Source organism: Osmia lignaria, chromosome 13 (genome assembly GCF_051020975.1).
Source record: "Osmia lignaria lignaria isolate PbOS001 chromosome 13, iyOsmLign1, whole genome shotgun sequence".
Lineage (NCBI taxonomy): Eukaryota > Metazoa > Arthropoda > Insecta > Hymenoptera > Megachilidae > Osmia > Osmia lignaria.
In genome coordinates this window covers 867,700-886,725 of record NC_135044.1, presented here as the reverse complement: position 1 = coordinate 886,725, position 19,026 = coordinate 867,700, and the positions used below count along the sequence as shown (strand labels likewise).

The 19,026-nt window shown below is 42.2% G+C and overlaps 1 protein-coding gene across 7 annotated transcripts in view; it reads right to left on the bottom strand.

The window, feature by feature from the left end:
- Nucleotides 1–3,227: 3,227 nt before the first annotated feature.
- LOC117602030 (uncharacterized) overlaps nucleotides 3,228–19,026 on the bottom strand; it is a 47,234-nt gene continuing 31,435 nt past the window's right edge. For 2 of the 7 annotated variants that reach the window (XM_034319472.2, XM_034319474.2), the window contains exons 2-3: nucleotides 4,839–5,169; nucleotides 3,228–4,515 (exon numbers count right to left, since the gene is read on the bottom strand). In XM_034319472.2, the coding sequence (XP_034175363.2) occupies nucleotides 3,927–4,515; nucleotides 4,839–5,169 (920 nt within the window). In that variant the 3' untranslated portion in view covers nucleotides 3,228–3,926. The other 5 variants (XM_034319471.2, XM_034319477.2, XM_034319475.2 and 2 more) reach the window with 5 other exon arrangements.

The following is a 19,026-nucleotide window of genomic DNA, read 5'->3' as shown; positions in this document are numbered from 1 at the left end:
GAACGATAGAAAATTTTTCACCTTTTTAATACGTCAACGAAACAAGCACGCCTATCGATTTCCAATTCGTTTGATAACACGATCACGATTCGTTCGACGTGAAAACGTTCTGCAAACAGATACTAATCGGGTAGTAGTTTATTATTATTATTATTTTTCTTTTTTAATTCTAACTTATCGTTTCAATTGAAAATGCGAATTACCCTCATTTTCGAGGGGAGCAAACGAATATCGATTCGATTAAACGAACGTTTGGTGGATTCGTTATTAATATCGAGTGTAACTGTTCCAATAGTGATTACCGACAGGATATCGATCCCGATCTCGAACCCATTTTTTCTCTGTTCGAGAATCGAACGTTTTGAAGCTAATGTCGATACAGTATGAAAGCAATTACACATATTTTACGTGTGCGTCAAATAAATGAATGACAATGAGACGCATTTCGCGTACGCACTGACCAACATCTTTTTTGAAAATTTCGGCACACACCGTTGCAACCATTATGTTATTTAAACGAATGTTAACATACGTTAAATACTATCATGATAACCTTTGTTTATTTGGTTCTAATGTAATAGTTATTATTAGTTCGCCATCCTTTGTATATATATTCGCAACACTTAATAAAAAAGTACCAAAAAACTGTATTCACAAGTTTTCTTCTTCCGAAGACCTTGACCCATCGATTCCTTAGGATCGAAGATCATCTTCGATATACAGAGTGTCCCAGAACTGGGGTAGAACCCGTGGAGGGATGATTGCCGAGGTGATTCTAAACAACTTTTTCCTTTGCCAAAATGTTGGTTAAGGCTTCGTTTTCGAGTTATTCACGAAAAACACTGACCAATCAGAGAGCGCCATTAACGCGGGCCAACCAGGAGAGTGTTGGGCATGCTCGGCGTTCAAGCCGTGGTCAAAGAGTAAGTTCCAAGATTTATGTTTCTATAGTACCTAACTTCTTATATTGTTACACACATATTATGACTTTATAATACTTACAAATCTCCATTCTTAGGAAATCTAGTACTCCTTCCCCTCCTTGATTCCCCAGAAAATTTCCGGTTTATGACGGTCTGAAATGCCATAAACTCTTGCTTTTTGGAGCATTCTGATAAAGAAGTTTCCACAATATAGGCTATGTATAGTACGCGTCTACTAAGTTGAGACTCCTAAGGAATTGGGTCTGATTGGTCGGAGCACTTAACTCTTAGCGGGTCGCTATGTGCCCACTCCTTGTGTAGGTGCTTTCTGTTGCGTAAACCACAGGGAAAGGGCTGAGGTAGATGAGTAGAACGGCGAATTATATTTTTGCGGTATATTTGCAATTTGTTCGTATAATTGGTAACTGATCTCGGATAACTAGTACTAAAAACCTAAACAACGTACGAAATTTTATACATAACTAGTTGCTTGAGGGGTGCTAACATAGCTATTTACAGTGTGAATCGCGTTGAACCACGGATCAAGAATCGGTCCTCTCAGCGGATGCAAGATAACCCTTGAAACGCGATCCAAACGATCGAAAGGAAGATTGGATTTCTCTTTACATCGTTTCCACGCTTTCCTCATTCTTTCTATTTCCAATAATCGATTTTTCAATTTACAAACACGTTTCTACCAGCAGATTCGTCATTGCCTTGACGTCTCTGACGAAACCGAGCCGATTCAAATATCGTTATTACGTGGCAGAAAGACGAGGGAACGAACTTGTATAAAAGGTTGATCGGATTTTTCTATGCTCTCGGTGGAAACGATACAAGGGCTGTCGATCCTACGAAACATACAAAAATGGTCGAATGTAAAAAGAAAAAAATCAGCTGCATACGCGACACACATCGATCATCCCATTTCTGTTTTACCATTTCTTTGAACTTTGGACGTCGATAAGTTTAAGGCAGTGCTGTCTTTACTTAAGCTTCAAGGTTCCTTCGATATTTCGGACATGGAATAACTAACACGAGTGTTTTCTCTCGGAATGTTCACCAATAGACAGCACTAAGTAAGCTGCATAGAAGCTAACCACCAACCGATTTCCAGCATTTACGTAAACACACAACAGTGAATTCTCTTGGTCCTTCGTCAAGGTATACCATGAAGACGACGTAAAAGGAATTGAAGGGAGCAAGCATTGCACCGAACAACGTTCGCAGAGTCCATGTTGTAATACAGTGCCGACCACGAGAGTCCTTTAGGGAATCAGACGGTTTCCCACCTTTATGTAAGTAGGTGCACGTGCTCGTATGCACTTGCCACACACACTCCACAAGTGGAGATTACATGTGTATATGTTTGTCAGGGTAGGGAGAGCCGTGTGGTTCCGGAACTGTTAGCCTGGTTGCAAGGGAGACTGAAGGAAAATGATGATGGTGGGGAAGCATAAGGTGCAAAGAGCTCTCTCGTGCACCGCACTGTTTATACCTTATACCGTACGACGTCATGAAGGCCAGGCTACTCACGGTTAACTCGTTGATTAGTTAAAAAAAAATTTTTTTTTTTATTTTCAATTTGAGCTTTTTCTTTCACTTATTCAATCGTATGAAATCTCTGAACCGAGAGTAGCCCAGCGCGCATGTGGGTGTATACAGCTTATCGAACTGAACTTATTCATTTACATACCCCTAAAAACAATACATTATATACAGGATCGTGTATATGAGTCGTAACAAAAATTCGAAACTTTACAAACCGACGTAGCGAGCTAACGCGATTCATCGTTAAAATAATAACGTTAACAAAAAAAAAAAGAAAAATACCACACGAGAAACGAACGTCCAACGATCCGCTTTCAAAGATAACAAAGAACGAAGAAATACTTTGAATTGATTTTGTGACACTGTATGTCGATATTTTTAACACTCTTGATCATTCTAATTCGGCATCCTTTTCGACCAACCAGAAACTAGCGACGCGCTATACGAAAACGAAAAGTTTGGCGGAGGAATCGTTTGCGAAAAACTAATTGCTCGTTTCGTGAATGACGACAGAATACGAAGGAAATATCTTAAATAGAAATAGAAATTGAAGGCCCATTGTGGCATTATCGCGCATTAGTAAATTCATCCAATTTTTTTTCTTTTTCTTTTTCACCGTACGTCACTTTTACATCGATTCACAGCTACTCTAAAGGCATTTATACACGTACACGCGCATCTCGTTCAGTGTTTTTTCTCGCTTCTCAGCGTTTACTTTCTCCGTGAATTTTTTTCACTACAAATTGATCTATAATATTATCATTAATGTGCTCTTACGAACGTACTCGAATATATACAAATTACATAAAGTAACGCGTGTTCCAGGAGGTTTTGGTACCGACACTCGTACGTACAACGAAAATATTCCATCGAATTCTAAAGAAATATCCGCGACCGTGTCCTATAGCCAAAAACACACCGATTCGGGTTTATATAGTCTCGTTCTTGAACAGTCTTTCTTTTCCTAGATTTCATCCGTCGATTCCATTTGATTTGCATCGTACGAACTGCAAAGGAAAACAGAAGGAAACATTTGGGTATTCCATTTTGCTGGTAGCGACATGCTAGTCCACAGCTGCACCTTCGAACAAGTTATTCGAAGTTGCAGCTGATCCAAAAGGGGCCCCTATGCTTCTTCCTCTCTTACTCCTCCTCTTTCTTCTTCTTTAATTCGACTCCGTTTGGTACGACGTGGACCCTCCGTGTCTGCTCGTATACCGACCGCGAGCATACCCCGTTAGTCATTGAGCGACTCTGGTGCACCGATCGAGCCGGGAACCGTAGCTGCCGTTGATAAGGCAGCGTTCTTCACCTTCCAGTCCAGGTTCATCCTCGCCGTGGTTCCTCGTGTGTGCCGCGAAGCCGTCTACCCGCATCGTCGTCGTCGTGGTCGTGATTCTCTGTCGAGCCAGACACAACGATAGGAGGGTGCTCGAGGCACGAGGCTCCCTTCTAGGTCTCCAAACCGGGCACTAAGCTGTGGAAGGTTTGGATATCGTGGAATGCTCTGCCGCAACTTTGATTGTTATTTCTTTCGAATTTCGCTAGATCGAAATGTTCGTCCAACGATTGCAGTTCTACCAAACGTTCTTCCAAGCTTTTCGCGGAATCCGCGAACCTCGCGAAATCGCAGATCCTGTCCGGATCGACCACGTCCGATGCCTCCATCATGCCAACGTCACTGGATCTCGTGACGCCGGTCAATTGGCTACTCGCATCGTCCAACTCGCTAGGGAACATCACGGAATTGCAACAACTGGCCGCGGACGCGGCAGAATTCCCGTTCGTCGTTGTGCTCGCTGTACTCGTGTTGATGATGGTGCTGCCTGACCGAACATCCACGGATCCTAAACGATCCTCTGGATATACCAGATGATGGTGATGTGGGGATTCCGGCTCTTGAACCTCGTCGATATGAGAGAGCAATCGAGGGGTAGGTGGAAGGATATAAAAGTCGCTGAACACGTCGTCCTGAAGGTCGAGGTCGTCGTGCCTCTGTCGCTTCGTACCGAGTCCCTCGTTCCTCGAGTCGTCGTTCAATCTACAGAGAAATAAGAAGAATGATTTAGCACCGATTACAATTTGTTCGCGTGCGGCTGTTTGGAAAGTGTTAGAAGGGAACTATTGCGGCGGTGGCGGTAGTGGTGGTGGTGGTGCGCACGCGTGATCAGGACACGAGACTCGACGCTACTGAAAATATTGCGCAACAACCACGCGATTCGCCATTACTTGCGTAATCTACATTATGTAAAACCAATTTCTACCGACCGCCAGCAACGTTTGCCGTTCTTCTTCCGCTACTGCCTACGAATCTCAAAGCTATTCGACAACGTCCGACCACTCCAAGTTTAACATCCTGCTTACCTTTTCCTCGAGGACGTCTCGTCGTCCGTCACACCGACGATAAGATTACTAGAAACGTTGTTCTCTTTCGTGGAGTCGTTCAGATATGTGACCACCGGAAGACCGTAATTCCTCGTTTTTTCGTCCCGATTCTCTCGTTGCAATCGCCTCACGGCATTGTTTATCAGAACCGATCTACAGAGGCTGGCCTCTGGATCTTCGATTCTCCTCAATTTACCGGCCGAAATCTTCAACAGGCGACGGCGTTCTTCTCTCGCACGATACTTGGCGGAAATCATTGTGGGTCTGCTCCTACGAATTACTAAATCTTCCTCCAATCTCATCTTAGCGTCTGAAACAGAAAAAAAAATTTGGTTAGTTATACGGTATAGGAGATAATTGTTGTCTAAGTAGCTTATTTTTCTATCGATTCCATCTTCGAGGGACCAATGCTTCAAAGTAAAAGTAAACTTATGGTTTCGAACGAATATTTTATTTTAGTTAACTTAGAATGTAATAGATTTGTACTCTATAAAGCTACCGAAAAAATGCAAGTGTAACGGTATTACCGAGGGACGGTAAAAAAGACAGTTATAGAGGGCAGCGTAGCGGTACGTAAGTACGCGTTTACGCGTTTATGTAGCGCGTAGTGGCCAATAATGGGCCGAATACTCGTATTCTTTTCCGCTATTGTCGCAATTGACCCGAATACTCGTTTACTTCCGCCGTGTCGCAATCACGGCTAAAGAAATCGCTTGAAATTTTGATCGAGAAACAGAAACAGGGAGAGAAGGAGATATAGAAATTTATTTAAATCTTTCTTCCTTCCTTACACCTGGATGTTGCACGATGTATATTTTATAGTTGCGTATAATTTTTCAACAAATGCGACAGCGCCTGATATCGTTTGACTAATTAACAAGAAAGTGATATTAATAGCAGCGCGTAATTCTATCGCTCGTAATCGGAGCATAGTCGTCTGAAAGCAATACAGTCGACGATTTCATAGTAAGTATATCGTTGCTCGTCGCACAATTCGTCGCATATAATTTGCTTGCTAATTTCTCGTCGATGACGATACAGATATGCTTTTAACACACTTTGATCAAATTGCATATTGTCCATGAAAATCGAGCGTAACAAATAGTTGAGAGCAAACAAGCGTTCGTGATCGCAGCGCACTTTTCGCAACCCGTGGTGCTTTGCAAAATTAGAACAAATTACTCGGTCCGTAACGTCCGGATCTACTCGACCCACCGGTTCGCCGGTACGGTGTGCTCGAAAATGGCCTAACGTATTTCGTTTATAGCCTGATAAACCGATAAATTGCACTACATCTATTATTTGTAACCAGGATTATCACCTATTTTATCGGCTACTAATGTACTTACTTACGTATTCAAATTTCAAACAAATTTATAGATCGACTGACGAGATATCGATGATCCTAACATAACTTCGAACTTATAAAACGAGAAATTTTTGATGAAAAAATTAAAACTACGTTAATTTCTTATTTTTATTTCAAAGTACGTTCAACCGTGATTTATTACCGCGTGTAACAGTATGCTATCAACAAGTTATTTTGGTCAATTTTCCTACAGAGGCGGAAGATTCTTCCCGCGAAATGAGTCAGTTATATTTCCAAATGAAAATCATTAACATTCAGCGAAAGATTCTTCCCGCGAAATGAGTCAGTTACATTTCTAAATGTAAATCATTAACATTCAGCGGAAAGATGAATCTCTACCAAAATTATTTCCACGAATGACCGCTTGAGTCACGTACAGACGGAAATAATTCTGAAAATAAATTGTTCCATTAGTCGACAGATGGCACCCCTCGATATTTTTACGTGCCAACAAGATGGCTACCGCGTAACATTCACATTCAAAGAACAAACGGTTTCAAACCGCATGACACTTGTTGCTAAACGATTTGTCCATTTTGTATCACACTGTCAATGAATAAAGAACCTTTTTGGAATTTGAACAACGATCTTATTTTTCTTTAATAACGTCCAAAACAATGTCATTGGAAAATTATTTAATTCCATCGGCAGGGGAAAATAAAGAAGAACCGTCGTGTACAGAAAGACGATTTTACGCTCGAAGTGAGCCTAAGCTAACTTTCTCCGCAGGGAAAAAAACCGCCATGGATACACGTTACCTAACCTGTAAAGTCTGCTTTGGAGTCGCTGACTCTCGTGCGCGTCGTCCTCTCCCTTCTCCTTTCCGTAACTTTAGTTACATCTATACATACAAATACACACATTTCCCATTCCCTCTACGTATATCAGCGTGTATGTGTATATATATAACGTATGTACCTTCTCTCTTCATGCTCCCGTCTCCTTTTTAGCCGGTACAGTTATTTGAAACAACGTAACTGTCGATACGATCGACATTATTTGTGCGATCCAAACGAATCGAGTTGAAAAAAAGAACTAGTTCTCGATTGTGTGGAAATAGTTCAACGCGTCTATGTCTTTTATAACCAACTGTTACATTAAATAAATTTTAAACACGGCTCTTTACACGATTAAAAAACCCACGTCGTTACAACCGAGCTTACATCTCAGCTGTAACGCACTGTTTGGCAATTAAACGAAGCTTTTGACCTCGGGACGAAATTAGATCGATTTAAACGCGTCATCTCGAAACAGATATACTTAACCCTTTGAGAATCATCGCTGCTCGTTTTCGAACGCTTTCCAATGTTTTCTGGATCGACGACGAAAAAGAAAAGCAAAACGAGCCCTGGCGACAAAGGTTTCATATAAAGTGTAAATAAGGAAAAGCTTCGAGGAGTTCCATATTGAATCGTTCAAAGTAGAAAGCGATCGGTATATGGGGACGATCAGGTTAGACCATTGCGTTGCCTGCAGAGGCCTTGGATGGAATGCGAGGGTAAAAAGAAATCGGTGGGCATTTTACAAGCTTAGAAATAAATGCGGACACCGAACGGGGCTGATATTCCATATCGCTATCGCTTCTATATTCAATGCTTATCTTTACTCGTATCGTTAGATTATCACACTGACGATTGACCGTATTTTATTGGATCCCTTTTTTCGCACCTATCGATATTCAACACGTATAGCGCTTTCGCCGAAATGCTGATTAACGTGTTTATAATTAGAACAAAATTTTCGATCACTGTATTACTCAACTGATCATGAAATTGTGAAATTACCAAATTCAACTCTGCTCGAGCTTGTTCCAACTTTTATAAAACGTCAAAAGGGAAAGCGATGTACGGTTTAACAACATTGTAAAGTCAGCGGTTAGAACTCACTTTCGAACTATGCAAAACTGTAACGTCGGACGTACGCTCACTACACTACTTTCCACATTCCTTTGTGCGACACGAGCGAAGGAAACCAGAAAACCGAGCGACCAGCGGTACCACGAGATAACCGTGTCGGGCAAACAAAGCCCGTTAACAAAAAAAAAATATATATATATATATGTTGTTCCGTGTTCGATCACGAAATGGTAACGGAGAAAAGAAAACTCGCGTTTCGCGTGAGACGTAGTCGCTGGTGTCTGGAACTGATCTGTGCGTCACGCGTAATCGCACCATACGTACGACGACAGCCCGACGACAACAAAAGTGTTATCGGGCGTTGCGTGACGTCACGATTGGCCGTGTGTACTACGCACGGTTCGCGCATGCGCGCACGTCTCTCCCCACTCCGTGGACGCGCCAACTTACCGCACACTCGCGCACGGCTACCTTCACGGACACGGTTCGTTCTGCCTGTCACGCGTATGCATTTAGTGATGAGCTTGGCTCAACTTCGAAGGAGATACCTATATCACTTTCTCTTTTTACTGTAAAGAAGTATTTACAGCAACCACCATGAGAAGAAAATTATTTTTCTTACAGCTATTATATTCGAGCACAACATTACACATTGGGTTATTAGTAAAATTGACGAAAGGTAGACGCCGTGGACTTTTCGCTCGAACACATCGCTAAGCACTTAGCCTCAGATATCATGGCGCGATAGGGAACAGGTATACCGGACGGCACACGTATGCATAAACACGTACGCGCGAAACTCTGGTAAGGATTCCTGGTAGCTCGTTAATTGCACCAACCCAAGTACTTTTACTCGATTCGAATAATGAAACGAGTAAGTTTCACGTAGTCTTTTTTTTATCCACCGCACCGTGGTCACTCTCTTTGAATTTTATTCATACTGACCCTCAAACGATGAAGCTAGATCGATCATGATTCAAACTAACGTAACATATCTAATGATATCCGGAATTTAGAAAATGAAGATAATTACAGAGTGTAAAAGTGTTGTCTCAACGGTCCGCTTGTATGCGGGTTAATGCGTTTTATTTTTAATTTCAGCGTTATCTGCTTTATCTTGCGGCACGAATTCGCGTAGATAAGACGAGAAGAAAAAAAAAGATAACGACTGTAGGATTTCACACCGATCACTTTCGCTTCGTATTACCAGCGTTAAATAATATTTGAATAATTTGAATAATATTCAATATAAAGGAAAATTGAAATTTTCTTTCGCGAGGGTAAAAGCAGCTGTGTACGTCAAGGAAACGGATACCACGATATTCTTTGTGAACAAAGACATATTCTCAAGATAACGTTCTCCAGAGACAAAGATTCTTTAAGATCCACGCTGATAGAGCCTCGACTCATGAAAGGTTCGTTTCCATAAAGGACGCGCGGTACCGTTTCCTCGAGCCATTTTTACCGTTTTTTCCGGCCACTTCTCACGCTTTTTTTCATCTCGTACGCCTCACTGGTTTCAACTTTTAAAACCATTTTTTAATAAGGCGTCGTGTACCTGTTTGAAAATTTGATGTTCTGAAATTTCCTGAATTTCTTTGAAATTTCTACATTTTAAAACATACACACGATCGTTGAAATTATACGAAGCAATCGCTAAATAGACCGCGACCATTCGAACGACTTTCTCCTGTAGCCGCAATAAGCGAAGACATCAGAAAAAAATTGCCTGTATTTAGAACGGCTTTGTCCTATAAGCGAAGAACGTTTCACCCCGGAATTAAGTTACCTACCGATGTCTTTACCAAACAAAAAGGCAAATACAATTGTCTTAGGAAATTTTCAAATTTTTACAAAATTATTATTCATTTAAAATATAGCCTATTGATTAAACATCGTTACACACCGACGAAGACGACGAGGACGAGGAGGACAAGAGCGACATCTTATCAACGAGAAGTGTAACACACAGCCCTGGAGATTTCCCGCCTATCCCGATGGACCTTAAAATAGACCGGAAAAGAATTGGGTATTTTCAGCTGCTTGGAATTCTTACCATTTCTGGAGATCACTGTTACAAATATATTTCGATATTTATCCAGACTCAAACGGGAAACGTTGAAATTTCTAAATTCTGAAATAGATCGCCTTAAATTCATGTAATTTTATATCTGTGAAAGTAAGTCTCTCTTAAGGCAGGTCAATTGGGTTGCTATAGGAAGACCCACTTTCTCGTGAATTCTAGCAAGGCTTATATGCTACGACACGAAATTCAAACGTAGAAAAATGGAATGAACATCGGTGTCGCTAAAATAATCAAAAGTCTCGTGCTCCTAATCTCTCCGTTTTATCCGTATCTGTGTATTAGAATTAACACGGATAAGATCGTAGAAAGAAAAATGTTTCAAAGCTTCATTAATATCGTACGCGGATAAAAAATAATTATATCATACTTTTTTTTTTTTTTTGCATCGACACCGGCCTGTTGCATAACGTTCAATACTGCATAAGACGTTATTTCTATAACAACAGGTTTTCAAAAACTATTATATAATGTACAAAGAGGGATTACGGCAGCTATTACACGTATCTATTGCGACATCGCGAAGAACAAAGTACCGCGAGCATAGATTTTCTTTTTTACAATATGTTAATTCTAATTCTACGTGTATGCGTATATATCGTGGCTTCGTTGATACCCTATAGGTAGCGTTGTCGATCTTTGGTCGATGCGATCTTGGTTGATCTCCGTATTTCTTGTCCGGCGAACCACTTGTCCCGTAACTTAGCGAATCTCGCTTGGAACGCGGCAAGCACATCGAAATCGTACGCGGCGCAATATTCCGGCGGCCTCGAATTTCACGTAGTAGGGAACATTAACGACCGTAAGCTTACTTTGTTGCCCACAGCCTGCCGCGCACCATAAAGCTACATCAATACACGGCAATCACGCTAAGAGCAGATGTTATCCCCACCAACACCGCCCTTCCACTTTTCTAGTCTCGAGCCAGAGATCGGTCGTGAAAGTGGAGGGGATGGATCGGCTCGTGTCGCCGATACTCGGCTGCCCCTGCTCCCTCTGCCCGCCGCCCACTGCCCACCTATCAGCAACCCTGTGTATGTATCTACTACGAATCAGGGTCGTGCCACGACGCGTTGCTTTCGTACGCGATTCTTCTTTATTTTCTGCTCTTTTATCGACACGATCGCGGTCGATGCTTTCATCGATCGTGCTCATCAACCGAGAATGAAACACGCTTTACTCGGTTCATCGATAAGATTTCTGATGTGTCCATAACATGATTTCTTATTACATAATTTCAGTCGGTTAAAAGGCGGTTTGTACAAATATTGAACCAAAGAATCGGATTACTTAACGTTTAACCGCTCTTCCTATAATACACCATGATTAACAATAAATATAGCATGATGATTCAATGAGACTCTCACGGGAGATGGTCCAACAGGGAACTACGGCCCTGACACGTGTCTCGTGCCACGTACGACAGTGTGCACGTACGGACCGAGTGTTCGTAACGTGTGTGAGTATTCCAGCAGTTTGGTGGGGGAATTGTGTTGAAGGGTGGGGAGAGTAGAGTGTATCGATAGTGGACGGAGTAACGGGGAGGAGGTGGATGAGGACAACCGTAGCGTCGATGTAGGTAGACGCGTGACGTCACACGTTCCACCAGCTGGTTGGAAGACGCGCTTAACTCTCCTTGTTGCCATGCCCGTGTTTTTGCCGTGATGACACCGACCAGAGAATCCCTTCAACTTTTCGGCCCTTCAATCGTTACGACACAAAGATGCTCAACTTAAACTTTCCTTTCGTATTACAAGAAAACCATTTGTTGGAGCATCGGTGAACCGAGAAAATCTTTGTCGCTGCTGACTGAGATTGCTCTCGGCATGCTCATTCCCTATTTCTGGCCAAGTGTCCTCGCGAATGCGTCAGAGTAGCTCATCTGGTTTCGCTTATTCTTGATCGTGATTATTCTAATCTTTTGCAATTGAGTTTTTCGAGCCATCGTTCGTCGTCCTTCTAAGTTGTTATATTAATTTCGCGCTACCGTTTATAAGTTCCATCCGCACAGGTTTCGGTATTAACGATTTAATGGATGGAAAACAAGGGTGAAAAAGGTGAGCCGTTTTCGAACATGGCATCAAACGTTTCGAAGAGACACGACATTAATGACGTTAACACGCGCAGGATTTCCCTGAAGGCGTGTGTCGCGTATATAAGCGTGATGTAATGCAGACATTAGTAATTATTGTGGCATAATGGGTAGAGAGTGGTGCGCATGCTCGCAGGCGCACGCGCCCGTGCCCGCTCGTCGACCGTTTATGTCCACGCGGGTGGAAAGAAACGCGTGCCTAAGGGAATTCATAAAACTGAGCACAGTAATAACAGCAACCACTTATGTATACCGAATGTATGTATGTATACTTAGAGACTCCCCCCTTGGATTTCTGCCACTGCAAGCGACGCTTTGCATTCTAAGGATGTCACATGGTTCGGTGATCCCCGACTTGGATCGTCGATACCTTTAACATGCTATTTGTTTTGTCTATGCCGCTGTCGCATCTACAAACTTTAAGTCGCGAAAGTAATTTATAGCGCTCATTATTAATAATAATAATTCTTACTACTTTTCAACAAAAAAATTATGAAAAATTCGTTTCTTTATAATTAGTTAATTAATAAATGCAAGAGTAGTTCTATCGAGCGTGGGTGGAAGGTTCGCGGAAGGTCAGTGACAGAAAAACGAGATCAGAGTTTGTGGGAGGTGAAGCCCCCCCAGTCATCGCCCTCCCGAAATTTCGACTAGAGTTGCATTCGCAGCGGTGCAGCGTTGCAGCGCCGCGTCGCGGCTATTTGCTTGACTAAACACGGCTCGAAACTCATTCCAGGAGTAAACGAACGGATGCGCGTACGCACGGTTCCTCTATTATGCGTTTCCACCGTAAAGGTACATTAGGTGTTCGATGTCGGTTGTTAACCCCTTCCCGAACGGAGTATGATCAGAAGCGTTCATTACGTTCCAAATAAAGAATGTTACGTTTCGTTTTTTTACAAACAACTTTTCTATGTTTCATCGAACACCTATGATCGCTTTAACTTGGTAAAAATTGATGTTTCAAGCGGGAACAGTTCGTGAGGCGTAAACGAAGAGATTACAGCTAAATTAACCTAAGGTTACAGTCAAAAGGTTAAGTCGCCACGACGGCCTTTGTCACGCACCAAAGTATGATCTTGCGTTACCATTTGCGGCGCTATCGTAAAAATATTTTCGAGAAAAGTGTTTAGTATAGAAAAGGAATTAAACGTCGAAGCAGCCTAAACGCACTTTAATAATAACACGTTCACCATTCGCTATTTTCGTCGACGGATTCACCATAGAATGAGATCAGTGCGTTAAATTTACAACGGGTCCCTCTCTTACGCGCTGGAATGTTATCCCCTCTCTCTCTCTTTTTCTCTCTGTCTATCTGTTGCGTTGCTTTCATCGTTAAATAGACTTGTTCTAAATCGCCGTAACCGTCCCGTGGAAACTGACCTGCCTGGAGCGTATCTCTCTCCGTGTATACTGTACAGATATAGTCTTCTAATAACGAAATCTCCCGAGAGGTTAATTATTCGATTATATTTCATTCGTAGTGCCGGTAGTCCCTCTATGTTAACCGATGCGTAAAAAATCAGACGTGTTTTCAATTTACCAAGCGCTTTAAATAACGTCAATTTTAATGCGTCTTATTTAAAAAAAAGTTTATTTATTAATCGCGTACTATGCATCGTATGCAACATAGTCAGTTGCCAACGACGTATTTATTACAGTCGTGCAGTCTCACTTCGTCGATACTAATTAACCGATACTGATTTCATATTTCACGCGACCTCCGTTCCCGTTCAGATAAACCGACTGTTTTCTTCGTTAAAAGATTTCCAAATGCCAAGTTCAAATCAGCAGGGTTCGGTAGTTAAGATAAGAAATGCTTACAAATCTCGAAAAGTACGAATACCTTTATCCCTTTTAGCGCGTATACACGCGTGTAAGTGTTTACCGGCTGCTTTAAAAAGATGCTCTCGACTAGCATATGTATTAAACGCGCGCACGTGCAGGTCTAACGAATTCAGTATGCAAGCTGTGTGGGTGCACGGTGTGTATGCGGCGGTAAGCGTTTACGTGGATAACGCTGGGTAACTGCGGTTACAAAAACAAAACTAGGTCTACGACACGTTGCAGCCAAGGTACAAAGGTAAATAAAGAAGTACGGAGAATGTTAGTTGGTTATTTTTCAACAGGCAAATTTATATTGTTAGGAGACACCAGCGGGAACAATTGAATCGGCAATGACTTAGGAGAAAGGCGCGTATGACTAAAGAAAGAATCGATAGGGAGTTTTGAAGATCGTAAAGGAATACGCGTGTTGTTCGAGCGAAGCGTGCCTCGGATAATCGAAAAACGGAGAAGAATAAAGCTTTCTTTCCGTGCACGTAAGTTTTCCAGCAAACTGTACGTGCGTGTCGTTCTATTATACGCGCGTTAGTGTACGGTGTGTGTCGTACGAGTTGGAAATAAGTAGATGGATTGTGTTGCAATGCGCCGTGTTCGGATAACAAAAGAAAGAAACTCAGGAGAGAGTGCGTAATTTTTAATTTGAAAACGCTTTTACTTGATTTTCCAATCCGATATCTCGCGAAAAATGTATACTAGAGCTACAAGTACGTGATAAAATATAAAGTACATTCGAGATCCAACGTGTATTGGAAGAAAATGTTCTAAGTAGCATCGTAACAGCGAGTTTCGAGAAACCAGCGGATGATGGAACCGTGCCAACTAATCCATTGCTTGACGATTTTATTCAAAGAGGTCAGGTACAATGGACGGTAAAACGTTTCGCGTGATCATGATACATTTTCTTCCACTTCATTCTTCTCTCCTTCTAATCGCTATTTAAAATGACAATGAGATCGTCGAAAGGCGAAATACTCAGCGAAAACAAATGTATTCGAACGTGAAATGAAACGCATCGTAAACGAACGCGTCTTATCTGTTGACGTAGTTACTTACGTAGTTAACCGTGACAACGAAATTATAAATCGCAAAGTTCCTTTAAAAGCGGCACTTCCTTATGTTCTCGGGTATTTCCTTCAAAAATTCAACGAGCAAAGGCACGCCGTGTTCGATAACGCAGACAGAGTACTTATGCATATTTATAAGCCGTGCAACGTAGCTTATTTCCACGAGCGTACGTAACCCCGCAACCCGACATCCATCGCGACTAATCAAATACCCCTTGCCTTTTCAAATTCCAAATAAGACAACAATTATGCCGAGTCTCTCGGTAAATATCGTTCGCTTCTTAGCCTGTCGGTAGCCAATAAAAGAATCGCCGCGCTATCAAGGCCGGCTATTCGAGTCGACCATGTTACGATTATTATCTTCTCGGTTGAGCACAATGACGACAGCCAACCAACAGGAAAAACGGGACCCGTGTCGTGTCGCGTAGTGTTCGAATCGAGCTGAAAATATATGAATCTAGCTTACGTTCGGACGTCGCGTCGTCTTTTGCCAGTCACGGAAGTGTACGTTTCGCGACAATTACGGTTAATAGGGTTATTTTTCACGCGACCATGGGAAGCTCTGTCCGATGCTTGTACGGGTTATCACTCGAATGGCGGCGGGACAGAGAAAGGAAAAGAGAAGAGAAGAGATCGACTTGGAAAAAAGAGAGAAACGACTTTTCTCGATATTATACCATCAGAATGATTCTAACTTTCCAGACATGCTCGAACAGACCCGATAGATCAATAATATAAATTAGAGGTATTAATTTAAGTTTACCGAGCTCTGATAGAGAAATGTGGATCGATACTGTTTCTGAGCGACAATCGTCTGTCCTAAACGTTGAGAGAAAAATTGTCAAATTTAAGATATCGAGGAAAGCGTATAATTCGCGATTAGGCGAGCCTTGAATGAATTGGAGGAACGGAGGGAAAGATGGTGGGTACTAGGTTGAACGCTACTTTGAGCGGCCCACTTTCTTTACTTTCACGCTGGCCGTCGTGGTCGTTCTTCTTTCGAGGTGCGCTTACTACTCGAGCTTCGTAACTCTCGACGACGAGAAAGGGTCTATGGCGGACGTGCATACTTGCTGCTCATACGTGCATACACATGCGCACACCTAACCACGGCACACCACTGCAGGCGGACTCGAGTCGAGCATGTACGCCCGTTCGCGACATGCAAGAGTAGCATCCAACAATTTCTAACGGGTTCTCCTTCCTCCGCGCACACATCCCAACAAACACGCCACAATGTAGTTTCTACGTTTGTAGTATCAGTATCAATTCGTTGCCGATACATTTTTACCTTCGTTCTCGTTGCTTACGATCGTAAAGAACCGTTCCGAAATCTATCCACCTACTTACTATTGTTTTTTTTTTTCGAAACATCATCATTCCCTATGACATAAGGTTTAAAGGGACACTAGACGTTGCGTACGTCGATGCACGCACGAGTATCGGAGCTGGAATCGATAAGAGTATCGGTATGCAAACAAAAGGAACCCTATGACCGGCTCGTTGAAAAACAATCCTGACACTCGTTAATCGTACGCAAAAATAAATGCAAAGCGTAGTGGTCGCGATCGTCGTCAATTGTTATCGAACGTTCTCGTCAAGTGCGATATAAACTCGCTCCGATGATCAGAAGACGCGATCTGTCTAGTGCATTATTATTCTCGCGCGACACAATAACGATGCCTAAGGAAACGTTTAAAACGTGAACTCTGTTGAGACTAAAATACATACTGGATTGATTCCTAAATATTTTTCTCAGTCGAAACGGTAACGCGAAATAAGTGGATTAAAGGGTTATCGTTCGAAGAAGTTATCAAACTAGGAGAGATTATATAGAATTCCGTCGAAACGGGTTTTTCGTACCGTTAATTAGGAGACCCGAGCCCATTGTTCTCGACTTCTTCTTTTGCAAGCGCTTACAAGAGATACCAAGCAAAGTGGATGCCCTTTCGTAAGTCACTTTGTAATTCAACGCAGATCTGGTATGCGCGATAATACCTTTGTTTAGAGTCCAGATCGTCGTCTCGATGCGCATGCGCGCGTGCACGCGCATGCGCGCGCGCATGCGCCAACAAAGAGAAACGGTGATTGCATGTGCTCGCTAGTAGTCGAGTCAAACAGATGCGTACGCGTACTAGTCCTACGAAAGTGTCTACTATGGCTATAATATGCTCTCTCTTCTTTACCAAGGACGTAAATAATTACGAGCTTTTCGTCGTAGAATTTTCAAGTCAACTTTAACGTCTGTATTCTTCTCCGCGATACGTTTAATTGTAAGACGGTATCTGACGCGAATCATTTAAGATACGTACGCGCTGTTTGCACGCGTTTCATTCGGTAGCCAATCAAATGAATCTCCAACGATTCGTTGAATCGATAACGAACGCTCAATGAGCAACACGTTATTTAAAACGGTAAGTAACTCGTGTTTAAAAGAGTGTAGGATGCACATTCGCGAGACACTGTCTTTGGCAGGGTCGTAAATAGTTAAGTCGATACTGTCGTTGAATTTTAAGTCTGGAGTGAGAGACACGCGCGTCCAACGAGATGATACATAACACGTAGAAGAAATGCAGATTAGCTACGCTGAAAGGAGGCCACTAATGTTACATTAATCCGTCGATTACGCGATAAAGCGAACGTCTACTTCGATAGAATATCCACCAGCGCCGCTTTATTCTGGAATTTTTTAAAGCTGAAACTACGTTAGGAATATTATGCGCAAGAAAGCAACCGGTTACGTCTAAATCGTCCTTGAATGTAAGCGGAGACAAGGCGCGCAAACCGATCGGAAGAATGTAGTTCACGTAAAGGAACCTTAAAGGCTTCGATACAACGTTCACTCTGGTAAACAGGCTAGACAACGATCATTGGCTAATGACATTTTATCTAACGCCAAATAGATTCTACACGGTATTTCAACAATTTGCTGTTTAAAATTCTAATCGGTCAGCTTTTGTATTGGTTTTCGGGAAGCAGGATAACTATAATGTTTTATTGGATGTTCTTTCTTTAGCTTTTCTTAAACGACTTACTGGCAATGACCAGAAGTCCTGATCCCAGGCGGGCCGGCTTTCATGGCCCTTATCTATATTTCAACACTCTACGTTCACGTATTGAGTTACGAATGCCTTTTGGTCCAGGAAGTACCAAAAATGAAGTGTTTGACCCTCGGCATCTTATTTAATTGTGAACGCGTTGACATAAGATCATATTCATTTTCGCTTGTATATCAATATTTTGAAAGAGGAGCTATGTAACGCGAAACAGATTCGGACTGCCATGTCGCGTTGGTGGTATCGATGGTATCGATGGTCCTTGTTACCGGTCGAGTAGTCGGGGTTAATGCGGTTCCTGCGATAATAACTCGATAGGTTGGCTCGAATGTGCTCTGTTCGTAAATCTGCGCGCATATGTTACGTGCTTTGGAAGGGGGCAAGAATGAAGGGGGGGAGGAGAGAAAACCGCAGCAGCGCGACAAGAATCGTATCGAAACTACCGTCTGAAATTCCATTAACTCTCCACTTGTTTCGACGCGTTACTCGATTCATCAATTCTACGGTACTCTACGAATAAGATTTCGAGGAGACATCTGAGCTGGTATACTTCAGATTTAAATCGATAAGGGTTCCAGTTATTCTGACTCATCGGCCCTAAAAACGCTCGTGAAAACATTATCGCATCCCTCGACGCGGTCGAACCCCATCTCTAATAAAAGGTATCGCTTAGAAAAAATTTACTCCTCCCCTTTCTATCACGACGTATTTGAATTTTTTTTTTCTAATTATTTACACTACAAGTAATAATTATATTCGATGGATTAAAGATCTGCTGAAAAATGAAGATAGGAACTGGCCA